Source organism: Beta vulgaris, chromosome 4 (genome assembly GCF_026745355.1).
Source record: "Beta vulgaris subsp. vulgaris cultivar EL10 chromosome 4, EL10.2, whole genome shotgun sequence".
Taxonomy (NCBI): Eukaryota; Viridiplantae; Streptophyta; class Magnoliopsida; order Caryophyllales; family Amaranthaceae; genus Beta; species Beta vulgaris.
The window spans coordinates 47,467,364-47,484,198 of NC_079205.1; the positions used below are offsets into that span (position 1 = coordinate 47,467,364).

General features: G+C 35.6%; 1 protein-coding gene across 1 annotated transcript; it reads right to left on the minus strand.

Annotated features, from left to right (window-relative positions):
* Positions 1-1,891: 1,891 nt before the first annotated feature.
* Positions 1,892-3,320, minus strand: LOC104890935 (auxin-responsive protein IAA4). The gene is made up of 3 exons (XM_010676554.4): positions 2,999-3,320; positions 2,457-2,659; positions 1,892-2,335 (listed from the first exon to the last, which is right to left on the minus strand). Exons 1-3 carry the CDS (start codon positions 3,163-3,165, stop codon positions 2,160-2,162), a joined length of 546 nt encoding a protein of 181 aa, XP_010674856.2. The 5' UTR covers positions 3,166-3,320; the 3' UTR covers positions 1,892-2,159.
* Between the last annotated feature and the right edge of the window lie 13,515 nt (positions 3,321-16,835).

The window sequence follows — 16,835 nt, forward strand, 5'->3', positions numbered from 1 at the left end:
CGCACATCAGGGGACGCAAATCGTAATTTTTCTACTAGTGGAAGCATAAATCATGAACAAATTGATATAAACTATATTGAAACAGAAGAGGCTGAAGAAATGATAACGTGAAGGGAGAGGCGAGAGAGAGAGAGAGAGAGAGAGAGAGAGAGAGAGAGAGAGAGAGAGAGAGAGAGAGAGAGGAGAGTGTCGCTTAATGACGGCTGGGAAATGATTTCGTGAAGGGCTAGGGTTTAAAAGTCGAAGCAGACTTTAAGAATGAAGGTGCGTCGCATGGGCCATAAGGTCCGACGCACGTTTATGCCTATCTGCGTCACATGGACATTAAGGTCCAACGCAAAACGTCGAGTACGCAAAAATTATATTTTGTGATCTGCGTCGAGCATTGATCAGGGTCCGACGTATATGATTTTTTTGCATCGAATGCGGGACATATCTGATGCATATGAATCATGATTTGCGTCGGACGCCATAAATGTCCAACGCAAATAATGCTTCTACGTTGTTTTACCTGCTGTGGGACGCAATTCAGGATACCAAGTCAACTTTTTTCTACTAGTGAATATAACATTTTGCCAAAATTAACAAATACAAATGCAATTTAAGCAAAAGTTTTATCAAATTTTTACGATAACACTTAATAGTTTAAATACTTTGTTTATTCTTTAATATAAGGCACAACAATTATTAGTTATATAAAAATACTAAAAGTGCTACTACAAAATAAAATTAAAAAACAAAAGAATGGGGAGAGGAAATGTGGAGGTAATAACAAGCATGAGATTTTAGCTCGAGACCTCACAACCATAAATACACTTTCAAGTTTGTAGTTGTAACCAAATTAACGAGATATTCAACCGTGATAACAAGTGGATAAATTAAACAGTTATAGTAAACAACACCGTTATTTGCAAACTGTAATATAGGTTGTGTTTACTATTTTACTGTGTCATGTTACTAAAAAAAATCACAAGCGTACAATTGTTTCAAATTTATGGTTCAAAATTTTGTTTTATATATATATAATTTGTTTTAATTTAAATTTTAATGGACCCCAAACCTTTCATGGATTGGAAAGCTTGATTTTTGATTCTAAACAAAAAAGTTAATTTATCACTAATTTGTTACCGTGATGTCATTGTGATTAATCCAGTGTCCATATTCTGTTACTAATCAATAACATTATGAATAAGATGAAGCCGTCGAAACATATGAATAAAATAGAGGATTCATAGTAGAAGATGGTTAAGATGAATAAGATGAATGTAATATAAGAATAAGCTGAAGAAAAAATTAGATTTTTTTTTTAAAAAAATATTAAACAAAGGATTACTACAAATCTAAACAATATAAAAATTTCATAAAACAGATCTTTGAAACAAAGACAGAGAACAAATCATCAAAAACAAAAAATTATCTCTCGAAAATTATATCATTCACATGATTTTACGTAAAAACAAACAATTTTATAAGCAAAACATGAAGAAACAATATCTTTAAAGAAAATATACATATGATACAAAACGAAAATTTACAGCGTAGAAAAAAATAATAGCAAAATTAGATTATTCAAACATATAAAAAAATAGATTGTAGAAAAATAATTGAACTCAAGAACATGAAGAAAATGAAAATATTAAATGAGAAAGAAGAGAGAAAGACAAGCCCAATTCGTTGTAGTTAACTATATTAGATTCTTGTGCTTCTAGTTGTGTTATTAAAAACTACCATTTTTAATTGATCGTTAGTCCTTAATTCCTTGTGATGGTACTTTGATTAGCTGGTCAATAGCTGTTCGTGGAAATTGACAAAGAATGTTTTGGCCAGCTTTTTATATTGCTATTTGTTAAACTTATGAACATAAAACAGGAAAGAGCAAAGAAACACGAAATCAAAATGAAAAGAAAACTTTTTCTTTCATCAATATATATGTACATACAGAATCATCATACAGAACTTTGCGCCAAAAAAAAAAAGGTCCTTTCGAGAATATAAGGAGCATTATATACATGAAAATGAGATGCTACAGATCCAAAACATGATCATCTCCCAAATGTACATGAAAAAAAAATACTCCTTTTTCCAAAAATTTAAAATTAAAAAAAGTTTCCATTTACGAAAAAAATAGACTCCGCTATATATTTTTTTTATATAAATATTTAAGCCAAACAACCCAAGCCTCTTGCATCTGATCCTTTCATAACTCTCAGCCTTTTGCAAGAATTAATGAACATTTCCCATGGAACATCTCCTACCAACATCCAATCTCCATCTTTGTCTTCATAAGTTGGTACAAATTCTGATCCATTATACCCTTCTCTCTCTGAGTATTTACCTAATAAATCAAAATAGAAACAAGAATAGTTAAGTACTTTAATTCACCAAAAATATTCAAATAATAATGTTATTGTAATAATTTATTTAAAAATTAATTATAAGATGATATTGACACTTACCAACTGTAACTTTAAACATGTCTTCCAAGGACTTAAGAAGTTCTGCATAACCATTGTAAAGTTTCATGTCAATCTTTCTAAGATAAGGAGCTCCATCCATGCTAACTTTAACGTAATTTCCTCCAACTTCTGCTTCTTTTTTAATTGCTTGAAGGCAATTTTTCCTGTAGGATCTAACTGGAGGCCAACCAACTACTTGTGCCCTATATAAGATAATACACAAATATTGTCAATATATATTTCTAATCCATTAATAACAATATGAAAATATGTCTAAACATTTTAAATATATGTAGCCTCAACTCAAGGGCTTGATTTATCCCTGTAAAAGTTGTTTACTATAAGATTAGTGACAAAGTCACGCATAGAATATATAGATCGGTGCTACACATGTTCAGTTATTGCTTAATATTTTCACTTTTAACGAATTTTTTATACACAGTCCTAAAAGCTGCATATATATATATATATGATTTTCTGCCGAAAACATTAAAAAATTGAATAAACTTGGCCTAGTCATGCATAGAAGTATAGATGCTTACTTTGGAGATGGAGCAGTGTTCTTTCCAGATTTGTCATCATTAGAAGTAGACTCTTCATTGATATCAGAAAATGATCTTTTATTAACCTGAGTTTTGAACTCGGTACCGGGTAATCCTAGTCTTAACTCGGTATCTTGAAGCTCAATTTCTTTCTTGTTCATCTCCATTTTCTGATTAATCTTCAACTTCAAGATTGATCAGCTTGAGAAAAACACAAGTTATGGAATTTATGTTATGAACAATTTTTTTTTGTGTGTGTTAAAGAAAATGGTATAGGAATATAAATTGTGTGGTTAAGTTATAAACCCAACTGCACAATGGTTTTATATAGAGATATACATGTTGATAAATTTTAGAGGCACAACTACTAAAATTATTGTAAGATTCCAAAGTTGAAGACATAGAGAATCATAATTGCTGTAGTGTTCCTCACGCTGCGTTGTGATTGGTAGACATTGTTTATTAAATCATAATTACACTGTCTCATTTTTCGACCTAACACCACAACCTCCTTTTTGAGATGGAAATTAAATTTCATAAAATAGAGTGGGACCTACCCTTTTCTTTTAGGTTTCCTATTTTAAGGGATAAATTTATAGCTTCAAAATTATGGAGTAACATTTTTGGAATTTATGATATAGTAGGCGTATTTAATTTAAGAATTTTGGTATATGTAGTTATTAACGTTTTAGATAAATATTAAATATGTTCTCTATAATAGTAATGATTTCGTTTCAAATTATAAGACATGTAAACTATTTTTATCGATACTAATAAATTAGTTAGTTTTAATTAGATTTGCATAGGTATAAGAATTGACATTAAATATTGTATTGATATGCACAATGTCTTATATTTTAAAACAAAAATGCCTTATAATTTGAAATGGATGGAGTCTTAACTTAGGAATTCATGAATTATGACATAATCATGTGTGAATCAATGTTAGTAATGCTTTTATTTTTTACCTTTTTTTATGCAACTCTACGGGTTACATATATCATTTTCATTGATTTTAATTAATTGAATATTTTTTATTTGGGTTATATCTGTTCGGCAACAGCTTTTAGTGTTTTGATTAAATCAAAACATTAATTGAGTGTTAGTAAATCAATGTTAGTAATGCTTTTATTTTTTTACCTTTTTTTATGCAACCCTACGGGTTACATATATCATTTCCATTGAGTGTTCTCCTCCCTCCGTCCCAAAATATAGTTCCTATTTTATTTTGCACAGTCTCCAAGACATACCTTTGACCTACGATATCTTCTATTTCTTATTAGTAAAAAATATAAAAAGTTGATATTACGAATTTACACATTGAGATGAATCTAACAAGATCCCTCATGAATATGTTTTTTTTGTATACATTAGTTAGAATATTTGGTCAAAGTTTTTAAACTTTGACTCCCAAAATAGAAATGTGAACTATATTTTGGGACGGAGGGAGTATATAAGATATAAATACATTGCTTAAAGTGGAAATTAGTGGAAATTAGTGGAAATTTATGACAAAGGTTTGCATTAATCTATGTAATAAATGATCAGTTAATGCTTGTTTTTTTCATTTTGCGCTTCTTATATGCAGCCTTTAGGACTGCATTTATCTTTTTCCTTTTTCTCTTTACTTTGATTTTTCTAAAAATTTTCACCCAGTTCATTCACTTTTTAATATTTTAACCCATTCTTTTGTTTCTCTCTCTCTCTTTTCTAGTTTTTCTCTCCACCTTTTTAGTTTTTCTCTCATATTTTTGTATTTTCTCCTTAATTTTCTCCTAAAGTAAAGTGGGTAAATTAAAAAAAACCGAAGTAGTAGGACAGATGAAATACTAAATATCACTACAATTTTGCTTTTTAAATATAGTCAAATTAGATATTCATTAAAGGGCATGACTTTAATTTAGGATGGGTACTTTAAGGACATGGATATCCCAAATGCATGTATTTAGACAAGAGTGGCAGCTAAGTATTTGAGGCAATTGTCCTAATGTTTATGGGACAGGATTCGGACAGACCTTACCGCACCATATTGGAATATGAAATGATTATAATTGCGGTTAAGATTGATTCTTGGGGTTATAAGAGGTTGTGAGAGCCGTTAGATCAAAGTTGAATTGTGGCCTGTAGGTCCCCCTCCACATGCATGGTTGCCCTTGTTTGAGAATTGATCTTGATCTTTGGATCTTGAATTATTTAAAGCTCACTTATTCTTGGGTCAGTCGGTATCTCATATATCTGGATATAGTCATCTGACTCATCTCCATATTGCCATACTCTGAAGTTATGGGATCATCAGCCCAGTTCCATGAATATATTTTTTCTTTTTTTTTATTAGTAAGATGAATTATATTATCGGATTGGAATCTCGCACAAGTCAACCCGATACGGGTTAGCAGGCTAAACATTTTGAGGGTATGGGAGAAGGTAAGGAAAATCCTTATCCTCAAAATGCCTCTAGTGGGAATTGTACCCCCAACCTCAAGGTTGTAAGACATAATCCCAACCACTAGGCCAAGTCTACTCCCCGAATCTTAGAGAGATTCATACACTTTAAATGAAACATCACATTACACTCTTGTCAAAATTTCATATTACCACTAGGTCAAACTTAGGCTATGTTTAGTTCACCTGAAATTTTCTGATCTGAACTTATCTGATCTGATCTGAACTTATTTTTTCTGATCTGATCTGATCTGAACTTATTTTTTCTGAACTGATCTGATTACAAGATCTTATCTTTTAGATTTCTCTCAATATATAAGAAAAAATATAGTCATGTGGGATCTTGTTTGATTCGTCTCAATGAGTACTTTATTAATATTCAATTATTATAATTTTTACTAATATGTAATGAAAGATATTTAATAGTAAAAATAAATTTTAAAACTGACAGATCTGATCTGATCTGATCTGAACTTATTTTTTCTGATCTGATCTGATCTGATTAGATCTGAAATAAGCAAAAATAAGGTGAATTGAACATAGCCTTACTCCCTCGGTCTTAAAGAAGTTCATACCCAAAATAAGTCACCCATGAATCATGAGTGCAAGGTCATGTATTTTTAGATCACCACTCATGACATATTTTCATGATCCAAAAAACCATAAATAGCAATGTTCTAAGAAAGCTTGTTAAAACATAACATTTTTTCTTTTAAAAGAAATTGGTAAACCATAACATTTTTCCTCCTAAAAGAAAGGAAAAATGGAAAGGAACAGTCCCAACTATGGGCATTTTGCCATTTTCAGTCCTAACTAAAAATTATTTCTGAGCGGGCCCAACTATATATTATTTTTGCCAAAATTGGTCCCAGGTAACTTATTACCTATTTAACAGGTCAATTTTTTTTAATTTTTTTTTCTTAAATCAATTTCCTTCTTCCGTTTTCTCTCTCCTATCTGGCTATCTCCTTCCTTCCACCCCCACCCCCACCCCCACCCTTCCCACCCCCACCCCACCCCCACCCCTCCAGCCCACCCCTCCCAGCCACCCCCGAAATCCCAATTCGTAATCGAAATGCACCCACATTTCGAACAATGAGCTTCAACCATTAATGATAAAACCGAGAAGAGCTACATAACTAAGGTCATGTGACACAGTTCTTTCATTAAATCTTCATAGATTTTTAAAGAATTTCCAACAAACTTTTGATCTAGCGCACTATAAAGATAGAACATTAATTTTAACAAATATCGGACACCCAAGTTTCACAAATTTATCACATAATTCAAAAATTCTAACCACACTATAAAACATGAACATTTAACACAATTTATTCAACAAACATAAAACAAGAATTGATAGAAAAGCCACCTGTATAACGGCCCCATTCCTTAGTAAATTTCAAAGTTTGAAGCGCCAATAGGAGAGAGGAACATGTTGCTGCAATTTCTTGAGCATATGGATAAGAAATGCCACCGTTTTACCAGAGCCAGTACGCGCCATGACAACAATATCGACACCAGAAAGAATGAGCGGCATAGTTTTGCGCTGAATAGGAGTTGGAACTTTGTACCCTTTCCTTTTGATTGCTCAAACCAGTTAGGAGGGATAGTGCGGGAGAGAGAAGGGGAGGGGGAGGGGGAGGGGGTGGGGTGGGAGGGGACGAAGGAGATAGGAGAGTGAAAAAGGCTATGGTGAAAAAATAAAAATAAAAAAAACGTGTTTTACCTGCTGTAGCAGGTCATTAACCTGATGGGACTAATTTCGGCAAAAATGATATATAGTTGGGACCGCTCAGAAATAATCTTTAGATGGGACTGAAAATGGCGGAACGCCCATAGTTGGGACTATTCCTATCAATTTTTCCTAAAAGAAATTGGTAAACCATAACATTTTTTCATTTAAAAGAAATTGTTAAACCATAACTTGGTCATGAAAGTTTTAATATTATACTTAAAAAAGTTATAAATATTAAGTATTTATATAAATACTGCACAAATTTAAAGTGTAATGAAATAGATAGAGCATTCAACGAATGGTTTCAAGCTGCATATATTGTATTATTTAGACATAGTTTTCTACCATTATTAAAAAGGCTTATGAATATCCTTTGCAAGGGAAATTTGAGTGTCAGAAAGAATATTATGTAAATAATATTTGTCCTTATTTAGCTTTGTAATTATGGTAACATATATTTGTTATAGTTACATTGTATCCTATATATACTAAAATGAATACAGAGCACTCCTCAAGGAGTATTTCCATATTCTCACATGGTATCACACCAAACCGTAGACCTGTGACTTCTTCTTCTCACTATCAACTCTTTCACACAAGCTTCTTCCATGGCAGGCGACTCCCCCATTTCTTTTGTGACAAGTTACTCACTCACTCCTTCTTCTACCAATCACCCAACCCTCACAGTCACCAACATTAAGACCTTGGTTCCCTTAATCTTGGATATTGACAAAATTCAATATACTTTATGGGCCACCTTATTCCGCAACACTACTAAAGTCTACAACGTATTGGATCATATTGATCCAAAAGTCAAGAAACCAGAGGGTATTGATAATGACTTATGGGGCAAACTTGATGCAATAGTCCTACAATGGCTATATGGTACTATTTCAATCGATCTTCTCTATGAGAACCTCGATGACAAAACCCACGTCCATGATAGTTTGGGATCGTCTCCGTAATATCTTTCAAAAGAACAAAGGTACGCGTGTTGTTTATCTTGAGAATCAGTTTGGTCACGTACACTTGAAATAATTCTCTTCATTGGTTGAGTATACTCAAACACTCAAGACCATCTCCACTCAACTTGCTACCATGGAGCATCCTATTTTCGAAGAACGCTTGGTTCTTCAATTAGCAGGAAAACTCACTAAATATTATGCTATGGTTGCCACTCTCATAAAACAAGTTGTTCCCCTTCCATCGTTTGATAAAGCTTGTTCTATGCTCAAACTCGATCGCGTCAGTCGTGAAAAGAACAACAAAACTGACTCCACTTCCACCGTACTTATTGCGGGTGAGACCAACACAAACTCGTCATCTTTTAATGCTCATCAACACGGGTACAGTGGTGGTAATGGTGGACGTTACAACAACAACCGTTGCAATAACAATTATAAATGGAAAAGAATGGTGGTCGTGGGGGTAAAAATGGACAGCAGCATGGTAGTAGCCAAGGAAAACAATCAACAAGCCAGTCCTAAAATGACCCATTTTATCCTTAATGGGCATGCTATTGGTCTCCTTTTCCTTCTAATCCCCAACTCACTAAATGGCATGGCCCAACACCAAATTTTGAAATTTTGGGCTCTGCTCCACGACCCCAACAACAGCCCAATCAGGCGCTATCAACTTTTGACAGTGGTTATCAACCAACCGATCTTCCAACCTTCCTCAACACTTTGTCTCTTCAAGTTCCGGACCCAATTGATATATGGATACGGGTGCCTCGTCTCATCTCATGAATAATTCATGTATCTACTCTTCTATTGTTGATTGACATAATTTAAATACTCATATTATGATTGGTGATGGCACAAAAATACCAGTTGAAGGTTCAAGCTCTACCACTCTTCTTGAACCTTTTCCACCGCTAACTCCAGAAATATTCTTTATGCTCCTAATATCATTAAAAATTTCGTCTCAGTTCTTCAATTCACTTTTGATCATTTTGTCTCTATTGAATTTGACCCCTTTGATTTTTCTGTGAAGGACCTACTGACGGGGCTCATATTGACGAGGTGCAACAATGTTCGAAATCTCTATCCTGTGTCATCTTCAACTACATCTTTTCATCCTGGTCTTGTTGCTCTCTTTCCGGATATCTGGAATCGTTTGGGCCATCCCAAAGATCATGTTTTGAATTTTCTTAGGACCGGCCAATAACCATATTTCATTTATTAAAGGGACTAATCCTTCAGTTTGTTGTGGTTGTCAATTAGGTAAACATTGTCGCCTTCCCTTCCCTATTTCTCATAATAAAACGTAGGAAAAATTGATGGGAATAATCCCACCTTTTTCCGATCTTCCCAAATTAGTCCCAACTTTTGATAATCCAACAATAATTATCCCTTTCGAGAGGATCTGCTCAAAATGGGTTTTTACCTGTTAATAATCTTCAAATTTACGTAAACTATTTTAATGACGTAATTAACAGGTACTTAAGTACATTTTAAACCTAATTTCATAATTAAACTCTAATTCTAATTATAAAACTTATCAGTCTACTTAAAAAAAATCTACAAACCCCACCCAACCACCCAACCCCCCACCTCAGCCTCAGCCTCACCCCTCCCTAGCAGCCACCCATCTCCCAACTGTAGCCCAACCCCCTCTTTGCCCCTATCGCCCTTTCTTAGCCCTTCCGCACACAGCATAGTTACCCCCAACTGTATCTTCTTTCCCACATCTCCACCATCACATCCCCCACTCAGACCCGTCCCCAATAATAAAAAATTGCAAAAGCCATAAGAAATTTGAGAACAAAAATGGGTGAGGGTGGGGCAGCGTGAGGTGTCGTGGATTGGTGGTGTTGTCTAGAAAGCAGATGGGGGCTGAGTGAGGTATCGAGATAGGGGTGGGGGATGGGTTCGGTGTCGGAGGAAGGCTGGTGGTGTCGAGAATGGGTCGGGTGGCTTTGTGCGGTCAGGGAAGGTATGAGGCATGGTTGGTTGGAGGTTTGGTTGATATGGCAGGGTGGGATTTGGAGATGGGCGGCAAGGGGTTGGATAGTTTTGTGGTGGCTTTGTGTTGTCGGGAGAGGGATAATGAGAGGGCTTGATGGGTGGATAGAGTTTTGGTTGCTACAGGAAGGTGGGGTTGGGAGGTGGGTAGCAGGGGAAAGGTTGGGTGGTGTTAGGGTGGAGGTGAAAAAGGGTTTGGGCTATGGTGGGGGTGGGTGGCTGCTAGGTTGCGATGGGGAGGGGGAGGGAGTGGGGTTGGGTTGGGCAATTTTTAAAAGTAAATTAACAACGTTAAAAGTAAGTCAACAATTTTTAACTGGTCAAAGAGGTCATAGGTTGCAAAGTCCCATTTTGAGCAGATTCTATATAAAGGTGGGATTATTGCTGGATTATCAAAAGTTGGGACCAATCTAAGAAGAAGGAACAAAGATGAGATTATTCCCATCAATAATATATTTCGTTCCTTGCTTTTTATGCTTATTTTTCTCCTTCCTTTTGGGTTGAATCCCTGCACATGGCTGTTTATCTACTCAATATTCGTCCTACTAAACTTCTCAATTTGTCTTACTCTGATGCATATTCTCTATAATAAATTGCCATCTTACACTCATCTCTGTACTTTTGGGTGCCTTTGTTCCCCACAACTTGAGTGCCATTTCTTCACATAAAATGAGCCCTCGTTCTACCCCTTGTATCTTTCTTGGGTATCGTATCTCTCTTCGTGGTTACTGCTGCTTCAACATTGCTAATAAGAAACTTATAATTTTTTGGCATGTCATTTTTTGACAAAGATAAATTCCCTTAGGAGCAATATCATTGTTTGTGGTAAATGATGAATTGAGGTGGGAGACACATGAAGAGGGAAAGCAAACGGGTCAGGAGAGGGAGAGAGTTGTGGGTTGCGGGTGTACCGCTGGGCCGAAGTAGGGAAGGGGGAGTGGGGTCATCAGGAGGATGAGTTAAAGTGGAAGGGGTTTGGGTCAAATTTGGAGGCGCTGAATGTGTGTGAGAGGAGGAGATCATCTGGGGTCGAAGAGAAGATGAGAGTTGGGCCGTATTTTATGGGCTACTCAGAGAGTGGATCAGTAAAGTAGAAGGATTGAACTCAGAAGCAAAGTCAAGAAATTTATAATCATCAATACAAGGAGTGTAATGAGCATAGTAAGGGACAAGAGATTGATGTGGATTGCGATGAGACTTTCAGTCCAGTTGTGAGGCCGTCTACAATTCGTACTATTCTGAGTTTGTCCGTTTCTCGATAATGGTCTATTCATTAACTTGACATTAAAAATGAATTTTTACATGGTCATTTGTCAGAAACTGTTTATATGCATCAACCGGTCGAGTTTGTAGACCCCACTAAACCCCAACATGTATATCTTCTTCGCCAGTCTATTTATGGCCAATATATGTTCTTGTAAGAACGCCGCGACTCTTGTGGACACCAAGTCCAAACTTAGTGCCACGGGCGGTAAGTAAGTTGATGATCCCTCTCTTTATCGTCAACTTGCTGGGTCTCTTCAATACCTCACCTTCATAAGACCTGATATCTCCTATGTGGTTCAACAAGTATGCTTATTTATACACGACCCTCGAGAACCTCATTTTCCTGCTCTCAAACGTGTCTTACGATACATTAAAGGCACTCTTGATTATAGGATGCATTTCTTTTCTACTTCTACTTATGGTCTTATTTCTTATATTGATGCTAATTGGGGTGGATGCCCGGATACTCGCCGTTGTACATATGGGTTCTTCATTTTTCTTGGTGACAATTTGATTTCTTGGTCGTCCAAACGACAGGCTACCCTATCTCGATCCAGCGCTAAGGTAGCACATCGTGGGGTGGCCAATGTGGTTGCCGAAACGTCTTGGATTCGAAACCTTCTCCTCGAGTCGCATTGTCCTTTGCGGAACACCACTGTTGTTTATTGTGACAATATTAATGTGTTGTACATGTCCCATAATCCGGTGCAACATCAACGCACCAAACATGTAGAAAATGGACATCCATTTTGTTCGGGAAAAAGTGGCTCTTGGTCATACTCGCGTTCTTCACATGCCCTCTTCGTTTCAATGTGCCGATATCTTCACTAAAGGTCTTCCACTTCCCTTTTCCTGGATTTTTGCTCTAGTCTCACTGTTCGACCTTCTCCTTCCCCGACTGATGAGGGGGTGTGTTAGACAAAATATTATGGAAACAATGTTTGTCCTTATTTAGCTTTGTAATTATAGTAATGTATATTTTATATAGTTATATTGTATATTATATATGCAAAAGTGAATACATAGCACCTAGAGGTGATCATGGGATAGGCCGGGACACGCCTAAAAAAATTATGTTAAGTATATTGATTAACAACCTAAAAAACGTTGATGATTTGAAAATACACATCGAAACAAATATTAATGTAAAAAGATTTTACATAGATATGACAATAGGTCCAAAATCCAACTCGGACCTTGTTAGGCTCGCCCCATTTCAAGAGTTTGGGTCTATGCTTTAAGACCTAATCGGTCCCAACAGATTTATGTTTATATGTACATCGTTTAGGCATGGATCTGGGTTCAATGATTCAGACCCCAAAACTAGTCGCACATTCAACCCACACGGATCCATTAATAGATTTTTCCAGAACAAGTAAAAGTCCAATAAAGCATATACTTACAACATGCAAACTAACAATTAATTTACTTTCTAACTCATAGTGCTAACTACTAATATAAAAATAGCAATGAAATATTCTTTTGTTAATGAGATTGGAACTTGTGTGAAAATGAAGGAGAAATAAGAAAAAGAAAAGCAAAAAAATCCAAATGCACGTGCATTTTAACACCGGAAATTTAGGTCATGCGCTAAAATTAACAGTTGATACTCTTTCACAATCTTTTTGGCAATAAATGGTAAAAGTTGAACTTTAATATTGTTGAAATACCTAAAATATATTATTTGGCGGATCAAATGACCCAACACAGGGTTCTCGCCTTGAGATAGAGTACATGGCAGATAGAAATTGCTAAAGAGATAATATGGTTGAAAGATCTAGTTCCTGATCTTGGTCTACGTCATGATCAGGCTGCTATTGAGTGTTATGATACTTTGGGTGCAATAGGCTTAGCGAAGGATCAAGTTAATCATGAGATCAGGACTAAACACAAATAGATATGATTTATCATTTCGTAAAAGGTGATAAGAGAATTAATAAGGTGATGAAAGTAGGTTTTGATAATCCTCTTTATTTGCTCACCAAGCCGGTTTTGCAAATCGATAAGTTCGAACACTGTTTGGACTTGCTAAATATTTCAAGTTGTTGATGGCCCTTAGGGGCATTTTGAGGCAGGGAAAGGGAGTATTGGTACATTTGAAAAGTTTTATTAAATCCGATACATCTATTACCTATGAGAGAATTCAAGTCATGGCGGTTTGTTAGAATGCCTTGAATATGTTATCGAGCGCTTCGAACAATCTAACACAAGGCTCTTGTTGCTCGGTCAGCAATTAACGGTCCAAGGGAAAAGTGCCCTACTAAGGGAAAAGATCTTTTAACTAGATAAATTAATTTTTAGAATATAATGCTTAAAAATATTATTGCTTGGTTATTTATTTGTATAAACCTAGACATGAATCGTATTAAGTAGAGACCAACAATGGGTGAATGTGATTCCTATTCATATGTATACCTTCAACACTGAACTTTATCTTTGGTTAGTTCATTAACCAATTATGAAGTCATGAAGGAAAATCTATATTGGATAAGTCTCTAAGATGTCCCTATAGTTTCTCAATATCAAATTAGGTTTATGAGTCTTGCTTTAACGACTTGTTGGTGACTTCTTTTTCAAAATGTATTTCAAAACTTTAACCCTTTACAATGAGATAGTCAAATTAGCGCTCATTCAACATAGTTTTCAAAAATATGCCTACAATTAGCCAGAAGCTCACCATCGATGATACGGAGAGTGGTTCGGGAGGGCAATGCACAGACTTGAGAGTATATATATGGAGATGAAATTTCCAAAGCGAATCGCTGACATATTTGTGTTGAGATAATAAAAAAACCGCGAGAACTGCGTATCACCTTAATACTTATGAAATAGTGAAGGTCCCCAAGGTCCTTCGTGTCATTTTGTTTAGAAAGATGGGAGATGAATGTCGAAATGAGGAGAGGATAATTGCATGCAATAATGATCTCATCTACATAGAGCACTAGTAGAAAATTATCTTATTACCTTATGCTGCTATTGAATTGTTGCGATTTTACCTATATGAAATAGTAAACCACGTGAGAAGAAAAAATAAAGCATGTATAACAAAATATTATTGCGGTTCTTGAGAAAAATCGTAGTAACAATTTAGATTTTCTTTAATATTTTAGTCTATTGCCGCGGTTTGTCTAAAAAACAACAGCAATATGTTGAATTTTTATTTCTAGGGTTTCTCTTAAGAGCCCAGACACCGTTTCTTTTTACCAACCTTTATTCTCTCATGCTGCCTTCATTTCTCACTGAAACGCTAATCTCTCACACATTCACGGTCCCTTATTAAGCCTCCTTCATCCTCTCAAAATTCTCTCACCTCTCCACCTCTCTCCTCCCACTCTTGTTGAAATGGTTGAGCGACGCCTTTCACCAAGGCCCATCAAGATTATTCCTCCTACATGTCCGCCGCTGAACCTCTCTCTTGCCTCTCCTCTCGAAATGGTTGACCATGCCGCGCCTTCCGTTAAAGCCCCATCAAATTCCTCCTCTATGTCCGTCGTTGCACCTTTCTCCTCCCTCTCCTCTCAAAATGGTCGACCACACCACCTTCCCCTAAAGCCATATCGAATTCCTCCTCCACGTTCTGCTGCAGCAGCTTTCTCCTCTCGACATGGTTGAGCTCGCCTTCTCCCACTACGTGTTCGTACTTAGAACTGAATTTTAGATTTCAACATATTAGCTTTAATTTCTCGAAATTCTGAATCATGGACGTTATCTTTTTTCATTTTTAGATCTGAAATTCTGAATTTGCTTCAAGTTATTGGAATTGTTACATATTGATGGTTGAAGGATAATGTTGGATCAATCACTTTTGTTGAATTAATGTTATGGGAAGATGATTTTGAGATAAATATGATATACCTTAGATTTTGTAGAATGAAGCGAATTACGAAAATGAAAATTTCTAGTTTCTAGTTTCACTTCTAGATTTCAACGGTGTGTTGATATTATTTGAGAATGATTTAACTTGGGCTATTTGCTGATTCGTAAAACAAATGTACTCAAACAAAAAATGGGGCAGTTAATCCAATTGAGATTTGGTATAGTCGATTTTTCTTTTCAAATTTATTATTTTAAAATTAGTTTAGTGGCTTTGCAAATGCCAAGCCACAATTATGCCAGCAAAAATTGCAATTTATTACTACATATTCGTCTCTCTTCATAAATTGGATTGCGACAATATATACTAGGTATTGGAGTTAACTTAAATTAGCCAAAATTTCAAAAAACAAAAAGATATATTTTCTGTTTTTCACCTGTACATGTTGGCTATTGTTGCGGTTTTGGGATGCAACCGCAACAATAGGTTAAATCTATTGCTACGGTTTTTGTAACAACAGTAATAAGTTAAACTATTGTTGTGCCTTGATTTGCGATGTTGTGAAATCTTCAACAATACGCCACTTAAAAATCGCAACAATATACAATTATTCTAGCTAGTGAAAAAGATGTAGAATGTGAGTTGCCCTTTGAAAAAATGAACATATGAAACTATTTGATCGAGAACAAAAGAAGTCATATTGTGAAAAAAAAACTGAAACGATGAAACTAAGCTCGAGGAGCCTATTTCAAACCATAGAGAGCTTTTTTGAGACGACAAACATGGTTTGGCTATTGGGGATCATAAGCAAAAGCAGGGAGTTGTCAAAATAAACTTCCTCGAGAACAAAAGAAGTCCTATTGTGAACAACTGAAACGATGAAACTAAGCTCGAGGAGCCTGTTTCAAACCATAGAGAGTTTTTTCTGAGGCGACAAACATGGTTTGGCTATTGGGGATCATAAGCAAAAGCAGGAGGTTATCAAAAACAAACTTTCTCGAGAACAAAAGAAGTGTGATCGAGAACAAAAGAAAAACTATTGTGAAAAAAAAACTGAAATGATGAAACTAAGCTCGAGGAGCCTGTTTCAAACCATAGAGAGCTTTTCTGAGACGACAAACATGGTTTAGCTATTGGGGATCTTAACCAAAAGCAGGGGATTGTCAAAAACAAACTTCCTAGGTAACAAAATGATGTAAGACTGCATTTTTGACATCAAGTTGATGTACTGACCAACCATAAAAGAGACAGCTAAGGTGAGAACAATAAGACAGTGGTAGAGCGAACAACAATGCTAAAGTTTCTGAAAAATCTACCCCATCTTGCTACTTCAACCCTTGGGCAACCAAGCGAGCCTTACATCGTTCCACATACCCACCATTATTATACTTCGTTTTATAAATCCACTTACAACCAACAGTACTCTTGCCAGCATCAAACGACACCAAATCTCAGGTATAGTTTGCAATTAAAGCGTTGAACTCTTTACCATGGCCTGACACCATTTGGGCATTTTTTGAGCTTTGGAAAAACAAATTGGATTAGGGTTTAAGTCAATTGTAATGAGATTTAGGATAGTCTTAGGTATAAAAAGCCCGATTTAGTTTGCAT